This window comes from Pelodiscus sinensis, chromosome 28 (genome assembly GCF_049634645.1).
Source record: "Pelodiscus sinensis isolate JC-2024 chromosome 28, ASM4963464v1, whole genome shotgun sequence".
NCBI lineage: Eukaryota > Metazoa > Chordata > Testudines > Trionychidae > Pelodiscus > Pelodiscus sinensis.
The window spans coordinates 8754227-8772398 of NC_134738.1; the positions used below are offsets into that span (position 1 = coordinate 8754227).

General features: G+C 45.9%; 1 protein-coding gene across 4 annotated transcripts in view; it reads right to left on the reverse strand.

Annotated features, from left to right (window-relative positions):
- The window catches only part of DPYSL2 (dihydropyrimidinase like 2), a 91756-nt gene that overhangs the window by 67852 nt on the left and 5732 nt on the right, over window positions 1–18172 (reverse strand). The window contains exon 1 of one of the 4 annotated variants that reach the window (XM_075911072.1): window positions 3194–3520. The exons of 2 other annotated variants lie outside the window; for them this stretch is intronic. In XM_075911072.1, coding sequence (XP_075767187.1) covers window positions 3194–3232 — 39 coding nt within the window. In that variant the 5' untranslated portion in view covers window positions 3233–3520. Of the gene's footprint in view, window positions 1–3193; window positions 3521–18172 lie in introns of those variants that run through there. One more of the 4 variants, XM_075911073.1, reaches the window with a different exon arrangement.

The window sequence follows — 18172 nt, forward strand, 5'->3', positions numbered from 1 at the left end:
ACACAGCTATTTCATAATCCAATGAAAACAAACACATCTTAGCAAATTAACTTAAAGATAAGGATTTAAGAAGCCATATTATTAAAGCTCCCTCAAATTAGATTCTGTTTCTATCAAACAGCAAAGATAATTCCAGTGAGGTAGCTTTCAAGCCATTCCTTCTAGATATTTGCTTAGGTTCCATATATCTTTTGCAGCTATGTTAAGTGAAAAACAAAATGCATCGCTTTGCTGGTCATCTGAAGAAGTGGCTGTGCCCATGAAAGCTCATGATACCATCTACATGTTTTGTTAGTCTTTAAAGTGCTACCAGGCTATTTGTTGTTTTTTAAGTTTATCCTGTACAGACTAACTCGGCTACCCCCTGAAGCTTTTGTAGTAATTGTACACTATCAAAACACGTACTTTAAAGATCTTTAGATGAAATGGGAAGTGAAACATTAGCACTGTATTTATCCTCTTTCCTCAAAACATTAAGTGCACCTATATTTAATACTTAATTCACAGTGCATATGTATAATAATTCTAAATTTAAACCTTACCTCTCAGAAATGTATTTGCATGTATTCTGAAAATAAACTGCTTATACTTTTCCCATTTCTTTTAAACAGAATCAGTATTTCATAACCCCAGGCCTATTGTACTACTGTCCACAGAGGAAATCCAGGGCTGGTTTAAAAGAGGAAAAAGTGCATGATCTTAACATGTGGACCATAAAATTAGAATACATGCTTTCTGCTGTATTTATTATTATTATTAGGGGGCAGTCAGGGAGACAATCAGAATTGAAGCTGCACTGTGCTAAGAAAAATGCAGGAGCATAACTATAGCAGTATCTGCCCCAAAGAGACTACAAACAAATGCTAGATAATGGACAGGATTCTTGGGTGTTTATAAACTATCATTGCTCAGTAGAGCTACAATTGCACTGGTTGAGAAAACTGGCCCAAAGTGCTGACGATTCATATTGACAGTTATTGTGAAATCATTGTACAAAAATCATAGTTTTTTAGTCTCCAGTCCTCTCTCTTATCTAAGACAAAAGTAAATAGCGAATTTTGCTTCAGTACAGGTGGCAAAATAAATCTGGATTATACATGTAGGTTCTGCAGTGACAAAAAGGGCTAATGAAGTGATACATGAAAGTGGTAGGTTTTGTACTCTACAGCAAGTTGTCTTACGCTTTCATCATTCCTAGAAACACTGCATTAATTCCATCCAGTGCAGCCTTCTTATGTCATTAAAGGCTGGTCCTATTGAAATCTGTAGGAGTTTTGCCCCAGATGATCATGAGAGAAGAAAAGTCCTAAATCCACTGTCACTAGGGAAATATACAAATAATGACAAAAATGAGCCACACATATTGTAATGACGTTCTGTAACTTACTGCTAGTAAATACTTCCCCCTCTAAGACTGATCCAAAGCCCACTGAAATCAATGGGAGTCTTTCCATTCGCTGCAATGAGCTGTGGATGAAACCACATATACAATTTATATTTGTGGAAAGGACTGGTACACACCTGTTTATATTTACCTTGCTGATTCAGGTCAAAGTCTTCTACCCATTGAGCCAGATTCTGATCTCTTTACGCAGACTGATCCCAATGGAGTCCCTCTGTGTTTATACCAGAATAAAGCAAATCAGAATCTGGCTCATCTCCTATTCTTTGTCTTTTATTGTCTGTTACATTCACCCCAGCCCAATTAACTGCAGTGTTCATTCATAAGCAAAAAACACCAGTTCACTTGAGATTCCCTGCATCATCCATCAATAATGTCTAACTTCCTCTAAATCTACATTAGTCTCCTAAAAATCTTAATATACTGGACTCTTGGTGAGAGACCACTAATTTCGTCTACAATTTAAAGGATTGGTCTTATCATAGTCCAACCATTGAAATACACTGGCCTGTGTAAATCCTATTTATACACAGCTATCCAATTCAACAGCTCATTTCCAAATGTCATATTTAATATCATCCATCCCACACACACACAGCGGAGCTTTCACATTTCCATCTCTCAGGCTCAGGAACAAGATTTATAATGGGTGTGTCCTTGCGCCAAAGAGAGGAAAGCTTTTTCACTGATCCCAATAATGCAAACTTGTATGTCAAAAAATAAATATGTAGCATGTTTAACAGCCTCCCGTATGCCGCAGAAAGTTAGTATCTCTGAACGTGTGGTAACTGTACTATGATCAGTTCCCATAATAATGGTTTTATGTAATCACGTCTTCTCTTTTCCCTTCATTAGGAGTGGATTGAATTCTGTGTTGCAGGAATATTCCTGGAGAAGAGAAATTTCTCATTTCTACCCCTAATCTTAAAGCGGGGTGGGGAGCATCTCACGCACCCAAAAATCACCCCCCCCCCCTTTTTAAGCATTGTTTTCGCTGCACTGGGAAGAAGGATGGAAGATGAAAAGAACAAGCCCCATCTGCTCATCTCATCGGAGCAGCGCCATTACCTCCTGGAGGAACAACACAAACACTGTCCCCAGCGCCTCACAATCACAGCCCTCTTTGTATGAGCAGAGGGAGAAAAAGCTGCTCCAATCACACCAGGCAAAAAAAAAAAAAAAAAACCACACTCAGAACCCAGCCAAATCCGTCCCCCCCAAAAAACCCCACAAGTAGTGGAGAAGCCCAGCCCTGCGGATATTTCTATGGCTGACCCATAGTTTAAACTCAGATGGTATCCTCAGTTGGATTTATTTTAAAATCTCCTCCTTGCCTCCAACCCTTCCCTTCTCCCATCCATCCATCCCTCCCTGCCCTGCTGTCACCCTGCAGCTGCAAGGACTCCCCCGCCGGCCGCCCTTCTGATTCCACGGGGAGTGGGTTGCAAGCCGGGCGTGGGTTGCAAGCCCACTTCCCACCCCGCTATTCCCCTAGGCAGCGCTTATGAAACCAGGCAGCCACCCGGGCGTGTTGCAGCGGCCATGCATTTGCCGGGCTCCATGCTCGCAGCATCCCTGAGCGGAGGAAACAAGCCCAGATCCGGTGGGACGGATGGGCCCCCACTCTTAGCCCCCCCCCCTTCTTTTTGCAGCCCAGGCAGCTTTTGCACAAGCGCTGGGTCGTCTTCTCTCTGCAAAACCCCTGCAATCCCCCCCCCCCCCCAGCACACAAAGGGCTTAATCCCCCCCCTCCCCCGCTCCCCCCCGCCCCCTGCACGGAGCTCAACTCACCGTGATCCGCGGGATGTTTTTCTTCCCCTGGTAAGACATGTCTCCCGGGCAGCGACCCCCGAAATAAAAGCGGGGGCAGGCGAGCTAGTTATTGGGGGGGGGGGGTTGTTCTTCTTGCAAAGGGTTTAATTTCCACTCGCACCCAGCTGGCGGGCGATGCAAAGGCGGCGGGGCGGGGAGGGAAGGTGCAATCGGCGGGGCTCGCCCGGCTCTTTGCAAACCGCAGGACCCGGGACAGGATCGCAGCCCCCGCGCGCCAGCCCAGCCCCGACGGAGAGCGGAAAAAAAAAACCCCTCGTAGCACGAAAAGCCGGAGCACAAGGAGGCAGCGGGGGCGCATGCGCCCTGGGCCACTCCCTTTTCCTCTCCCGAACGGAGCCTGCCTTGCGCGGGCTGGGATTGGCTGGCAGCCGCCTGGCTATGCAAATGAGCCGCGGGCGCCGTGCAATGGGAGGGGAAGATGCAAAGTGGCGCAATGAAGGCGCCCCCCTCCCCTCCCCCTCCAACAGCCTCCAGGGGGGGGCTGGAGTTGGCTGCGCTGTAGCTGCCTAAGGATGCTGCCTGGAGCCCCCCAGTGCCCGGGGGGGGGGGGTTGCATGGCCCCTCCCAGCCAGCACCTTGCAGGATTTCCCTCCTGCTCCCTCCCCCCCCCATGCCCCAGCCTGCAGCTGTCAGTAAAGGGGCAACGCAAAGCAACTCCCCCTGCCCCCCCCCGCATGCCCGGAGCCGGGGGGGGGGGGGGGTTGCATGGCCCCTCCCTGGCTGCTGCTGCTGCGCCAGCCAGCACCTTGCAGGATTTCCCTCCTGCTCCCTCTCCCCCCCCCCCCATGCCCCAGCCTGCAGCTGTCAGTAAAGGGGCAACGCAAAGCAACTCCCCCTGCCCCCCCCCCCGCATGCCCGGAGCCGTCCCCGCCCTTTTTCACCAGCCAGAGCGGCGTGAGGATGGGTCCCCCCCCTCACCGTGCTGGCGTGGCTGGAAGATGCTGCTGCGGAAGCTTGCACGCTGAGCGGCTGGGGGGGTGGTAACAGGCTAGCAAGAGAACCGGGAGGGGGCATTTTTAAAAGGAAAAAAAAGCATCTGGGAAAGGAAGGAAGAGCATAACCCGGGGCTGAGCCTTGCCCTTCGGAAGAGGGAGCTGGCTGCTGCTCCCTGGGGCAGCTCCCCCTGCCCCTCTGAAATTCAGATCAGTGTTTTGAAAGGGGGGGGCTCCTGTTTTATTCCCCCCACGCACCGCCAGGCCAGTCAGTCGCCTCGGAGACGTCCTCCTGGAGAGCAGGGGCAGCAGGAAACGGCCCACGCGCCATCCGTCTGTCCCATGCCCCCTTCCTTGCCATTACGGAGATGGGGCAGTTTGAGCAACAGGGCTGAGGCAGGACTATTGGCCCTAGGTCCTGAGCTTAGGGACCCCCTTAAAAAAAAATCTGTAACGGGGGGGTGAAATGGGAGTAGGTTGGGCTTCAAAATTCTTGATAGGCCTGCATAGCAATACAGGCAGTCCCCAGGTTACATGGATCCGACTTACATCGGATCTCTACTTACAAACGGGGTGAGGCAACCCCACACTAGCTGCTTCCCCCCAGCAGACCAGGAGACGCGAAGCTAGCCCCCCCCTCCAGCAGACCAGGGAGACGCGGAGCGGCTTTTCTCAGTAAACACCTCAGCTTGAGAATAAAGGACTGAGGGAAATGAGGTGTGGGAGAATAAAACTGAGCTCTGGAGAAATGTTTGGCTAGAGTTTCCCCTACAATATGTACCAGTTCCGACTTATATACAAATTCAACTTAAGAACAAACCTACAGTCCCTATCTTGTACATAACCCGGGGACTGCCTGTACAGGGTTCAGGTTGGGCAGGCCTTCACATTTCCATTGGGAAAACTGCTATTTTCCATTGCCTTTTTTCCACCCTTCCCCACAAATACACAAGTAGCTAAGGGGCATCTATATTCTGCATCTCTGGCTCCATGGAAAGCTTGGAGAAGCAGAGCCATTGGTTCATCCAGATCACGTTCATTATTGCAGCATGACCAACCCCAAGTGTTCAAATACTGCCAACAGGCCTCAAAAATCATGAGCTTTTTTGAAACAATAACTCCACTTTAGCCAGAAACTGAAACAAAGCAGTTGAACCTCTCTTGGGTCATGTTTTCAAGTTTTTCTTTTTGCCCGAGAGCTAGAAACTTACTTTAACATAAATGGAAGCAGAGATTCTGGCATCAGACTCCAAGAGCTGGGATGTTAATGAAAACACTAACTTGAACAAGTGCTGGTGACACTGTTATGCACAGTGCGTTCAGCTCTGCACAAGACACACAGAAAACATAGGATCTCTAACCATCTTACAATCTCAAGCCATTGGAATCACCTGTCTGATTGGATATCTGTCCAATCAGGTATCCTGACAGCAATGGGACAGCTCCTTGAAAGTGTGATTCAAGAAACCTTTTCATGGACAGAGGACACAAATCCACTGCTTGCAGATCTTGATGGGCCAGGTAACTAACAAAGGATGCTATTTAGCCCGCTGAGTGAATTATACTTGTTAAATACAGTACAAACTGTAAAACCCTGCAAGTCAGAAACTGCAAGTCTTGTAACACTTCTTTTTTTCCTGTTCTAATTAACTTGGTTTCTGTTATTACTCTCCAGCTCATCATCTGATGAGTGGGTTTTGCCCAAGAAAGCTCACTGTACTAGGTATACAGGCGGCCCCCGACTTGTGATGCGATTGCTTCCTGGGGAAGCGTCGCAAGTCAGGGGCGTCGTAACGTGAACCTGCATTTACGATAGGTACCGTGCGCCATCATAAATGTGGGCCGAGGACGTAAATCGGGGGGGTCGTAAGTGTGGGGGTGGGAGTCGGGGTCACAACTCGGGCTGTCGTAACACATGGGTTTCCTATATTTGTGTTAAGTCTCTAAGCCCTGGTCTATACTAGGACGTTATTTCAAAATAAGTCCCCTACGGTCAAATTTATAAGTGGAGCATCCACACTTCCAAGCCAATTATTTCAAAATACCTGGCTGCTTAATTCGAAATCTGTACTCCTGCTTTTCATCAGAAGTAACACTAATTCTAAAATAATTATTTAGAAATAACAGTAACGTGGATACTCCGGTGCCACTATTTCGAAATAACTACTCCAGAGCAATTTGAACTCATTACTCCCCAGCGCTTCCTGGGGCTCCAAGTCCGAGACAGTGCATCCACATTAACAGAGCCAGCCTCAGACTAATTTCGAGGCTTCCCCAATAGTGTGGACGTGCTAGTTCGAATTTGTTAAATCAGGAGTTAAGTTGAATTTACTAATATAGAAATAGTTTCCTTGTGTAGACATGGCCTAAGGTGCCACAGAACTACTCATTGTTTTTAAAGTTACAGACTAACACAGCTTTCCCTCTGAGTCTTTTTTAACTCATGCAAGTAATCCACGTGGGACAGCAGGGGTGTCATTTGAGATAAATTCCAGGGTGGGGACAGTGCAAAGTTATGCTAGCCAACAGAACATTATATGTGATTATATTATATCCAGTGAAGTTTGGGAAGAAGGTGCCAAAATAGAAGACACAATGGGAGTATATTGACCTACGAAATGTCCAGCATGAAAAAACAAGGTTGCGGGGAGCGCAACTGCCCGCTAAAAAGTGACACCCCTGATTTAGAGGCTAATTCCAGTAGCAGGAGGTTGCAGGAATCAGGCCCTTTGGATCCTTCTAGACAAAACATACAAAGCATCAACAAGAGAGATAAAAAACTGTTTTGGTGTAGGACTGCAGTACATCTTTTTAAAGGGAACATTTGTTCAAAGAGATGAACATCAGGACTTCTCATGTACATTAAAGGAGGTGGCAGGGAGGGAGAAAGAGATAGCAGTTTGGAGTATACTAGGGACATCAGGAACCCTTAAACTGGTTAATGCTCCAATCCGCTAATACCTGATCAGTAACAAATGATAAAGCAGCAGCTTATCACAGTAACCACATGATTAATGTGTTACTGGCTGTTTAACATTCTGTTAACAATTTGAATAGAAAACACTAAATGTATTAACTTGCCCCTCCTGGTCTCTTGCACTGGGGGAAGTTTTGACATTTCAGCACATTTTTACTGGAGACCTGGAAATAAAATGCTGGCATCAGCAAACCATGAAGCCAGGAAGCTGTAAGGAAGCAGAAGCATGTTATTAGCTGGAAAGTCACATACACAGTAGATCGTACTATGTACCTATCAGTAGCCTTGTTGTATTATTTATTAAATGCCAGCCAGATACAGGACATCATGTATATAAAGTTCAAATCAGACCATTGCCAAAATTCAGGAGCTTTTGGATTCAGGGTTACCGTTTTTTAAGTCTTACATAGATTATTAGTAGCATAGCAATGCCTACAGGTTCCATCTGAGATGAGGACCCTGTTGTTCTAAATCAGTGGTTCCCAAATTTTTCAGCATCACACCCCCTTTTTGATTTTTGAGAAACCCTCATGTCCCTCCCCCCCCAAAAATAGCAAAACTTGTTGAGCAAAAAAAAAAAAAAAAAAAACAACCCAAACTTACCAGGGAAGCAAAACCTGATGGAGGGGATGGAGGGGGCTGGGTCACCTCACACCGTTCCCCCCTCCCTCCCCCGGGAATTTCTTCACACACACACCCCAGTTTGGGAACCCATGTTCTAAGTGATCTACCCCAAAGAGCTTATAAAGGCAAACTGTGGGAGAAGAAATGGAACCCCAGAGGGGAATTGACTTACCATCATACAGAAGGTCAGTGACACAGCCAAAATAAGAACTGAATCTAGTACAGGGTTTCTCAAACTTCACTGCACCACAACCCTATTTTGACAAAATTATTTCCTGACCCTGGGAAGGGGGACTGAAATCTGCCACTGGGGAGGTGGGAGGGGGAAGGGAGCGGAGAAGATTGAGGCCTTCAGCCCTAGGCATCAGGGCTATAACCAGAGACCCACTGCCCAGAGTTTCAATTTCTGCCCGATGTGGTGCGGCTTGGACTTTTGATTTAGTACCAGGCCCCAGAAAGTCCAAGCCAGCCCTGACAATCCTATTAAAATGAGGTCACAACCCATTTTGGGGTCCTGACCCACAGTTTGGCACTAGACCAGCGGTTCTCATACCTACTAGACCACACTACCACTGTAAGGCCTGGTCTGCACTAGTAGGCAATGTTGAATTAAGGTACACAATTCCAGATACGTGAATAGTGTAGCTGGAGTCGTACCTTAATTCAAGTTACCATGGCGTTTCCACTGCAGGGAATCGTTGGGAGAAACTTCCCTTACTCTTTCATCAACTCCACTGGAGTGGAGCGAGGAGTTCAACCAGTGGTCGATTTTGCGGGTCTTTACTAGACCCACTAAATCAACCCTCGGGAGATCAATCCCTGCAGCGCCGTGCTCCAGGTAAGTGTAGACAAGGCCTAACAAAGACACCCATAGTGCTACAACAGATATGAAGATGCTCAGGGATTCTTTTCCATCACCAAATTATAAGATGCTTCATCACACAGGACAGCACTGATGAAGACTTAAGATTTCTGGATAATAGGCTGATCCTGAAGTCAAGGTCTGAACAGCACAAAAGGCATCCAGATTCTTGTCCACTCCCAGATCCAGATTTCACAACCCCTCTCTAACCTGTCTGTGTAAAGGACAAACCCTCAGCTGCTGTAACCCTATGTTGCTCCATTACAAAAGTGGAGGGTCTAGCGCCCAAGAGTTTTCTTTCTGGGAAGTTAAAAGACTTCAGAAGATAAATTATTTTTAAAAACAATTATTAAACATCCTTGAAACAGTAACTTAGAAAAGAAAACATAGCTTATAAACTGACAGCCCGTATCTTTCTTCACACTGACCATCTTAAAAACGATGCGTCCTTGTTCTTAGTGAAACACATTCATTAAAAACCTGTATTCTCTGAGAGCCGTTTTGCATCGGAGGTTATTTTGTTTACAGGTCTTCATTTTGCCTGAATCCACAAGCTTTACATTAAGATAAATAAATCCCAATGCAAAATTAACTGCAGTTGTGAGTTTCTAGGTTACAATTAATGGAATGGATTAATTTGTGACATCCTAGTGGTTTGTAGCACAACAATGCTATTACCAAAATCTGACCATGCACTGTGGAAAGGGTCATCATCTCGCTCGAAGATTCTGACAGCAGAGGAATTCACTTTTATGCTCCCGAGATAACACCGTAAATTCTTTGCCATATCCTTCTCGCCAAATGATAAGCAGAGGGGAACTGCCAGTCAGCCCAAACCCTAAATGCCCCCTTCCTAATGGCAGACAAAGAAGTGGGATTCTTAAGGTCACTGATATTACCTCAAGTCATGGAAATTGCTGGGTCAGACATAATGGAAGAACGTTAGACCTATCTCTGCCAGTGTCCCCCTATGCATCCCTCCTCAAGGGTGGAATTGCCCAATGCACAGAGCCTAGGCACCAATTAAATCCCAAATTAAAAAGTAAATGGTCTGGTTGTGCACCATGATAGGAGGAAGGGTTCTTCCCCAAGATTTGAGAGTAGCTGCTCTGCAATTCCATGGGGGCTATAGCCCAATAGTTATAATAGCCTCTGCAGGGCCGGATGCAAGCCCTTTCCTCCCCACCCCACACCCGGGGGGATAAGGTAGTTGTGCCTCACATGTTCCCAAGTCTTTCCACCCACCACATGCCACACTAGGGATGTAAGTGACTAGTCGACTACCTGATATGACTAGTTGCTTCCCCTCCCTCCCCCTCGCTGACACTATCAGAGTGAGGCAGCAAGGGTGGGGGGGAGCAGAAGCCAGTGCTGGGGGGAGCCGGCTTAAAAGCCAGTTTTCCCCTGCACCATCTGAGGGGTTGGGGAGGCAGAGGCATAGCAGGGGATGAGGTGCGAGCCGGGAATCGGCTGATTCCCATCTCACGCCCAGTCCCAGATGCTGTGATTCTGCTTTTTAAATGTATTAAGAGTTGCCAGGCTTTAAATACATTTAAAACAAGAGGCGCAGCTGGGGGGGGGGGAGGACCAGGAACAAGCCGGGAATCAGCTGTCCCCCCACCTTGCTGCACCTCTGCCTGACGGCTCTTAATACATTTAAAAAGCAGAGCCGCAGTGGGGTTAGCTCCCAGGGTCAAGAGCTAGCTCTTCTGCGGCTCTGCAGTTTCCTCCCTTATTGAGTAACGGATGGACTATCCATTGACTACTCGACTGGCTGATTGCACACAATTTAACATCCCTTTGCCACACAAAGACTCACACCATGCTTGCAAGTCCCTGGACAGCCTCTACAAATCCTGCCCACTCTTTGCTCAGCATGGTCACAGTGGTTTGTTGGCCAATGGCTCCACCATGGCTGTCATCAGATTTTGCCTCTACTGGGCTCAAAATGGCAGATCCTTCGCACTAGAGCGTGTTTCGTGTTCAAGGAACACTGCCCAGTAGACAGGCCAAACCTTAACATGGCATTGGAGGTACCCACAATTCTTCACAACTCCTTCCAGTTTATGGCACAGGTTCATAGGTCTTGGAGTTCCCGTCCTTTTCTCTTCCATCTTCCCTTGCCAAAGTGTCCATCCTATCCTTGGTCTTCCATGGCTTTTCTTGCTATCTTCTTCCTCTCATGGTGTCTTTGCTGGTCATGGATCTCTCATTATCACGTCTTGCCCATCTGAAACGTGCTCTCCAGCCTATCACTGAAAGTGCTAATTTCATCTTCCTCCTCACTTCTTCCATGTGTACTTTGTCTTCTGTCCGTTGGTCTGCCATTGTTCTCAGTGTATTATTTCTACTACCTCAATCTTCTTTTCTTCCATCTCTGTAAAACCCATTTATTGACAATACAGCAGGCATGAACCAACACAGCACAGGCTTCTTCCTTTCAATTATTTACTTAATTGCCAGGACCAAACTATTCCGGTCACCTTTTTCACTGCTGCCCCTGCACACTGGGTCTTCATTTCAGTTTCCCAAAACTCTCTCCGATAGCACAGCATGTTCTTCGCAAGGGCACCAAATCTTCTGGTTCAGCTTCTCTCCTCAAACTTCGCTCAACAGCTCTTCTTCCATATCCCCTACTTACATAACTTCCATTTTCTTTGTGTTTGCCTTCAAATCATGGTCTTCAAACACACATGAACGCTCTGATACGATCTGAGGTCCTATAGATAGAATTTAAATAGGGAATGAGAATCTCTCTCAGTTCCATCTCCTCCATTGGTGTAAATTAACACCATTCCATTTGACGTCAATGGAGCTACACTTATTTACACCAGCTTAGGATATGGCTCAATAGGTTTTTTGGACTGTCCTATCAAACGCAGTGGAGAATTACATTCCTGCTATACAATGTATGGAAAGGATCTTTCTTTATTTAAGTCTCTGGGATTTTAGAGTAATTGCAATAGGACTCAGCTGAGTTTCTACCACGTGTGGTTGATTTTATCCCTATTAAATTCTTTAAAACCTTTCCCTAATGACATTGTGTGATGGCATGTGAACAGAAATGTATAATTTTGAAGTGCAAGGAAAAGAGGGATCAGGCTGGATTGAAACCTTCTCTGGTAATACTGGAAATGCCAGCAAAACAGCATCAGTACGCGAGAACCAGCTTAGAAACAGACACAACAAGCTATCTATCTTTTTCCTTAGGAAGACAGACACATGCTAATAAAGCTGCCTCCATTAGCTGCTCCTGCAGTCACTGATATCAATGGGAGGGTTTTTTTTTTTATTGCCTTCAGGAGGAGTAGGATTGGCCCAACAAAGTTTTCATTTATTCATAACTAGCAGATTTACCCATCATTGCTCGGGTCCTTAACTCAATTAATTTTTTTTTCCATTTAAATCATTGCTCTGGGGTGGGGCTGGGGAGGAAGGGTTCAGTTTGCAGGCTGCCCCGGGGAGAGAGGACAACCACAGCCCTCTCTCACTGCAGGAACTTGGGACCAGCTGAGAAACACCTCTCCATGGCTGCTGCAGCTCCAGCGGGCACAGCCAGGGAAGGGGTGTAAGACAGACACACAGACAAACTCTCTGAAATATACAGTAGATCGTTGTCCCTTTCTCCACCGCTGCCCCCTGCTGGCCCAATGGGGTTATAACTGTTCCAGTCGCCATCTCTGGCCTCTTGCTGCCCCCCTGTGGTCATTCTCTAATGTAACTCCTTCCTGCCAGACCCCAACCTTCCATTTTAGGAGAAACAAATTCATTCTAGGCACATCCCATTGTTCTGGCACAACCAAACGCTGACCTTATTTTAAAGTATGATAAGAGGAAGCTGCCTACCAAAGTTGGTGCTCCTAAACGGAAAGAGCTAGGACGAGTTCTTGAACAAATGGACTCACGGACAGACTCAGACAAACATACGTATTTCTAAAATATGTGGTAAGACTAGAAGATTTACCCGGTGTTTTTTGGGCCCTGCAGTGCAGGCGGTTGCAAGTGGGGGGGAATTCAGGAATCAGTGGGGCTTGGAGATATACGGGGAGGGGAGGCGATCAGGGCAGGGATCTGGTGGCGAAGGAGTCAGGGTTGGGAGGTGTGGGCAAGGCTCAAGGGAGTGGGTGGTGCTCTCCAGGGTCAGAACAGGTGGGTGGGGGCCGGGCTACCTGTCCACCAGCTGCTCCACAGCTCCCTGGAACTGTTAGAGTGGTGGGGGGGTGTTCAGCGGCTCTCTGGGACTGTCAAGGGAGGGGGAAGTGTACTTGCTTGTTGCTCCCCGGGAGTCATTCTGGAGTATAACAGTCCCCAATGCTCGCTGCCCCCCTGTGGTCATTCTGCAGTATAACTGTCCCTGTTATCACAACCCTCCCTTTCCGTTTGATGGGAAACCATCGAATTCCAGGCACATCCCATTGTCCTGGCACAACCAAACCCTGACCTTGCTTTAATTATGATAAGAGGAAGCTGCATTCCAAATTTGGTGGTCCTCACTCATACCATTTAGGAGGAGTTCTTGAACAAATGGACTTATAGATGGACGGACAGACAGACAGGTACACAAATTCTTCTAAAAATATAGGTGACTGTGGCCCTGCTCATCACTGTACATTGCTGCCCCAGCACAGAGCCCCATTGAGTACAACATGCCACCCACATGCTCTCAAGTACTAAAGGATTAGCAGTTAGTTGGTAAATATCTGTAGGAGCACATGTGTCCTTCCCAAAAAGCAATGAAAGAAATGTCCATTTTTAATAGCTATGAATTACCTAGGGAAGTTTCTGTGACTAGTGGTTTATTTATGTATTTATTTTGATGGCTAATAAATGTTACAGCATAACTTAAATGCACATGGGGTTACAATCTTATGACTATTTTCAGCCTCTATGGTCAGACGTTATAATAAATAGTATCTGTGGCTATGAGTGGAAGGTTTATTTTCCATTTGCACAAACAGGTCAATAGAAGCATATAAAAGTCTCTCTGGATTAATTCCCATTTTTGCTCTTAATGTCTCGAGAAACATAGGGATGGTTCACCCAGACCCTTATATAAGGGCTTGTATCAGCAAAGTTCAAACCTACAACCTCCAGATTTAAAGCAGGAGCCTCCAGAAGTTGAACTGAAACACCAACACCAGGAATCAAGTTTCTTATGACTTTCAATGGGAACAGGGTACCTGCTTCCTTTAAACTCCTTTGAAAGTTCCAGACCCCTGGCTGGAAGCTTTCACAGACATAAATGTTCTTTGGATGAGGCAGAGAGAGGCATGCGTATATAACACAGAGATAATGGTTTCCATGTCCAGGACAGATCAAAGTTATCCCAAGCATTTTGGACCCACCGCTGTTCTCATCTCAAAACAAGCACCACCCTTTTGCAACTGTTATTATTACCACTGCTTACTAATACTTTGCATTAATTATTAGGCAAAGGGCAGAAAAGAAGACCGAAAATATCATGCTACTAATCCCTGGTGCAGCCACACCTTGAACATTGTGCCCAGGTAGGATAGCTTCATCTCATAAAAAAAAGAATATAGCGGAACTGGAAACAGGAATAGAGAAGGGCAACAAAGATTATCAAGGGTACAGAAAGCTTAAGACTGGTCAGCTTATAAAATGGACAATTTAGGAGGGATAGGATAGAGGTCTATGAATTCAAGAATGGTGTAGAAAAAGCAAATAGAGAAGTATTATGTACCCTGTCACACAATACAGAAACGAGGGGTCATTCAGAGGCAGAGGGATTAATACAAACGAAGAAATAGTTTTTCTGACAATGCACAATTAACCTGCGGAACTCAATGTCATGGCTATAACTAGGTTAAAAAAAAACCTGGGTAAGTTCGTGGAGGATAGATTCATCAGTGGCTGCTAGTTAAGAGGGTTAGGGATGTAACCAATGTCCCCTCTAATCTTTTCTGTCCACGTGCGGAATACATTTTATGTGCACTGAGGCACATACCAATGTGCACCACCAGTAAAAACAAAACCTAGCTATGGGCACTCTGCTAATCAGCTGGGCAGTATATGACTCTCTCCTGAGCAGCTGCACAAGCACACAGCTTGCAGGGCACAATGGATGTAACCCCATGCTCAGGGCAGCCTTAAACCTCTGACTGCTAGATGCTGGGAGGAGCAGACAGGGTAAAATTGCCCTGTTCTGTACACTCTCCCTGGAGGTCTGGTACTGGCCACCATTGGAGATATGATGCTGGGCTCAATGCACCATTTGTCTGACTCAGGGTATGCACAAACACTGCAGAGTTTGTACAGAAAAAAAGGCCATTTTCAAAAAAAAAAAAAAAAAAAAAGTCTACTTACGTCCACACTGCAATCGCGGTCTTTCAGAAAAAAAAATCAAAAGAACAGAGGGGTTTTTCCAACATTAGTAAACCTCTTTCTACGAGGAAGAAACCTTTTTCCAAAAGAGCAGTTTTAGAAAAAGGAGTGTGTGGACAGGGAAGAGGGAGTTCTTTTGAAAGAAGAGGAAAGAAGAAAAAGCACAGGTGCCCTGGTGGCCACTTGGTCCATAATAATCGCAGCTTAAATGCAAGAGAGCGTCCATTCAGTGTGGACGCTGTCTTCTGAAAAAGCAGATCATGTTTTTGATGCAATTTTGCAGTGTAGATTCTCTCTTTTGGAAAAGTTTTTTCGGAAGATCTCTTCCAGAAAAGTTTCTTCCGAAAGAAGCCTGCCGTCTAGACATAGCCCCAGTCTGGCAGTGCTTATACATTGCAGTAGCACCTCAGGGATCACAGCCTCATTCTGCAAGGCGCTATACAAACATCATAAAAGGACACTCCCCAAAGCGCTCACAATCTACTGTCAAGTTGCCAAACTGCTCATCACTGCACCTGAACAGAGGCCTTCCAAAGGGAAAGGATGTGGCCCTCCAGTTTCAGCTAACAAACAAGCTGGAAGATGTAGCAGATTCATGTCCTGTGTGGATATGAACAGTGGCTTCAACTGCTCTGCTGTATTGGGGGAAATTCTGACAGGAAAAATATCGGGGTAGGTCTTAGGGACGTAAGAGGTTAACCAATTAAGCCTTAGTGGGTGAGACTTGCTGGTTCCAGTTGACCAATAGGGACTAGAGCATCTCGGCACCCGCCCAAGATAAGAGCTGCTGCAGCCTTGCAGCACGCACCTGACTGGCCCCTGTCCACAGTGGGCCGGGCTCCCCTTGCCTCAAGTTACATGCTGGCTTCCTGGGAGCAGGAACGCTGCCAGCCACGCTCCCAGGGAGCCAGCTGTAGAGCCCACAGCAATGCCTCCCCAGGAGCAAGGCCGGCAGCCACTCCCAGGGGAGCCTCCACTGCTGGCTCTGCCGTATAATACTTAAGCTTTATACTGCAGAGCCCGCAGCGCGTGGAATCGCTGTGATTGTTAGCGGCTCCACCGTTCCATTTTTACAGCCCTAGTAGATCTCGCCATCAACTTATCATTTGGTATCAGTGCCATGGAATGGGAATCTCCTTTGTGTTTGAATCTTAGCACAAAGATGGTCGATTCTTGGTATATTGGACCCAGATCTCAAGGTATTTTGGAGCTGGGCCTTAGATCCTTCCACAAGTTTGCTCCCCAGTGAAGCCTCCCTAGTTTAGGAATTCAAATGAGAGAGCAGTTTGTGTAGAACAGGGGAACTGAGGTGCTCTAGTTGGGGTACAGAGCTGGCTGCCAAAATAAGCGGATTGTGCCCGTGAAAGCTCATGATACTCTCTGAAGATGTGACAGGACCACTCTTTTTTAAGGGTTCCCCCCCACAAAAAAATTATCTCATCTCCAAAAACCCTACTGGATACAGAATCAAATTTAACATACAGCACACATGACAAATAATAGGAGGAATTAAGACACAGCCTGGTCCATAAGACACTTGGGCCAGACCTGGAAGACTGCCTTGTAGCTTATATGAGTTAATCATTTTAAACTGTGTTCCTGTTATTTGTATGGGGGTTGCTTTCAAAGCACTCGACTGCTTCACTACTGTGCCCCATCAGTACTGTCAATATACAGGAAGGCAAATTCTGCTCCCTGAAGTTGTTTCTTCAGCAGGTGTAAAGCCCCAAAATAGATCAGTGCCAATTTACACCTGCTGAACATCTGGCCCAAACAGTTGAACCTCGTTAGTCCAAATGGTATTTGTTGGCTCCATATCAAAGACCTGGATTCTTTTCTGCATCTGACAGAATGATGAGTGAATTGGTAAATTCTTGACAAGCCCTTCATAGAAGACTTTATAATCTACTCTCAGAATGGGTAACATCCCCCTGACATGTAGACTGGTGTGTTAATGAGGGATCCAGGAAGCTTGCAGAATTTTGTTTGGCTTTTCAATAGCCAGACAAATGGCTTTTCAGTAGCCAGAGAAATGATTATGATCCTTTGGGAGAATATGCAAGTCATTTCTCTGTGTAATTATTCTGCAAGCAGTGATTATTGAAGCAAGGCTAGAAAAATTACTGGCATCATAACAAATTAAACTTGGAACCGCATTTCCAGCTGTTTGGAACAACCTCTACTGTGCTTTGCACAATGGCTCCATTAGCATTCCAATGTCTAAGTTTTTTTGTGCTCTGTACAGTGTCCTGTTAGTCATCGTTTTTTGCAGGGACAGGCAAACATGGTCATAGGAGCTTGAGGATTTTTCAACAACCCCAGTCATTTGGCCAGTTTGCAAGACTATTTCGGGAACCTCTTTTTCCTTGTACGGTAAACTCAGTTTAGCCCCTTGGTGTTGACCAGTTTTAAAATAGAAATGCTTTCCCAGTTTGTGTTTATTAGCCATTGTTATTAATTTGTCTCATAAGGGCCCCACTGAGCTACATGCTATTCAAATATAGTACGAGACAGTTATCTATGCCCCAAGGAAAAGTAATCCTTCTAGATAACTAGACATCTGGAGCATCCACCTTTTCTTCAGTCAACACTCAACATGCCCACAGACTTCAGTGGGAACATGAGGACTGTAAAGATAGAGCCTGAATTTCTGCCTATGCACAGCATAGGGGACAAGCCATAAAGGGCAGAATAAATACCCTTCATCCATAGTTGGATTAGAAGCAAACAATGCTTTATGCCACAAAAATCCATTGATATCATGGGACAAAGAGCAAACACTGATCACCTAAACCTCGCAACCTTTCCCCAGCTCTGAAGTAGCGAAATATTATTAGCCCCCTTTAGAAAAGAGGAAACCGAGGCACAAAGCAGTGAAAGCACCGTCTAGATGCAGTTCTTTTGAAAAAAAAAAGTCACCCTTTTTCTAAAGATCCCGTACTCCTCGGAGTACTAGTTTTACCATGTAGGAGTACGAGAGCTATTGAAAAAAGGGGTGTGGTTTTTGTTTTTGTTTTTTTTAAAGAAAGAGCAGCACTTTCAAAAAAACTCTAGACAGCACTTTCAAAAAAAACTCTTTTTCGAAAAAGGGCTCAGACGCCATTATTTAAATCCCTGCTTCATTTGCACTTTCAATTTGCCTAATTTACATCCCTCTTTCCACAGAGGGAAGTAGTTTAGATATACCCTTAATGCAA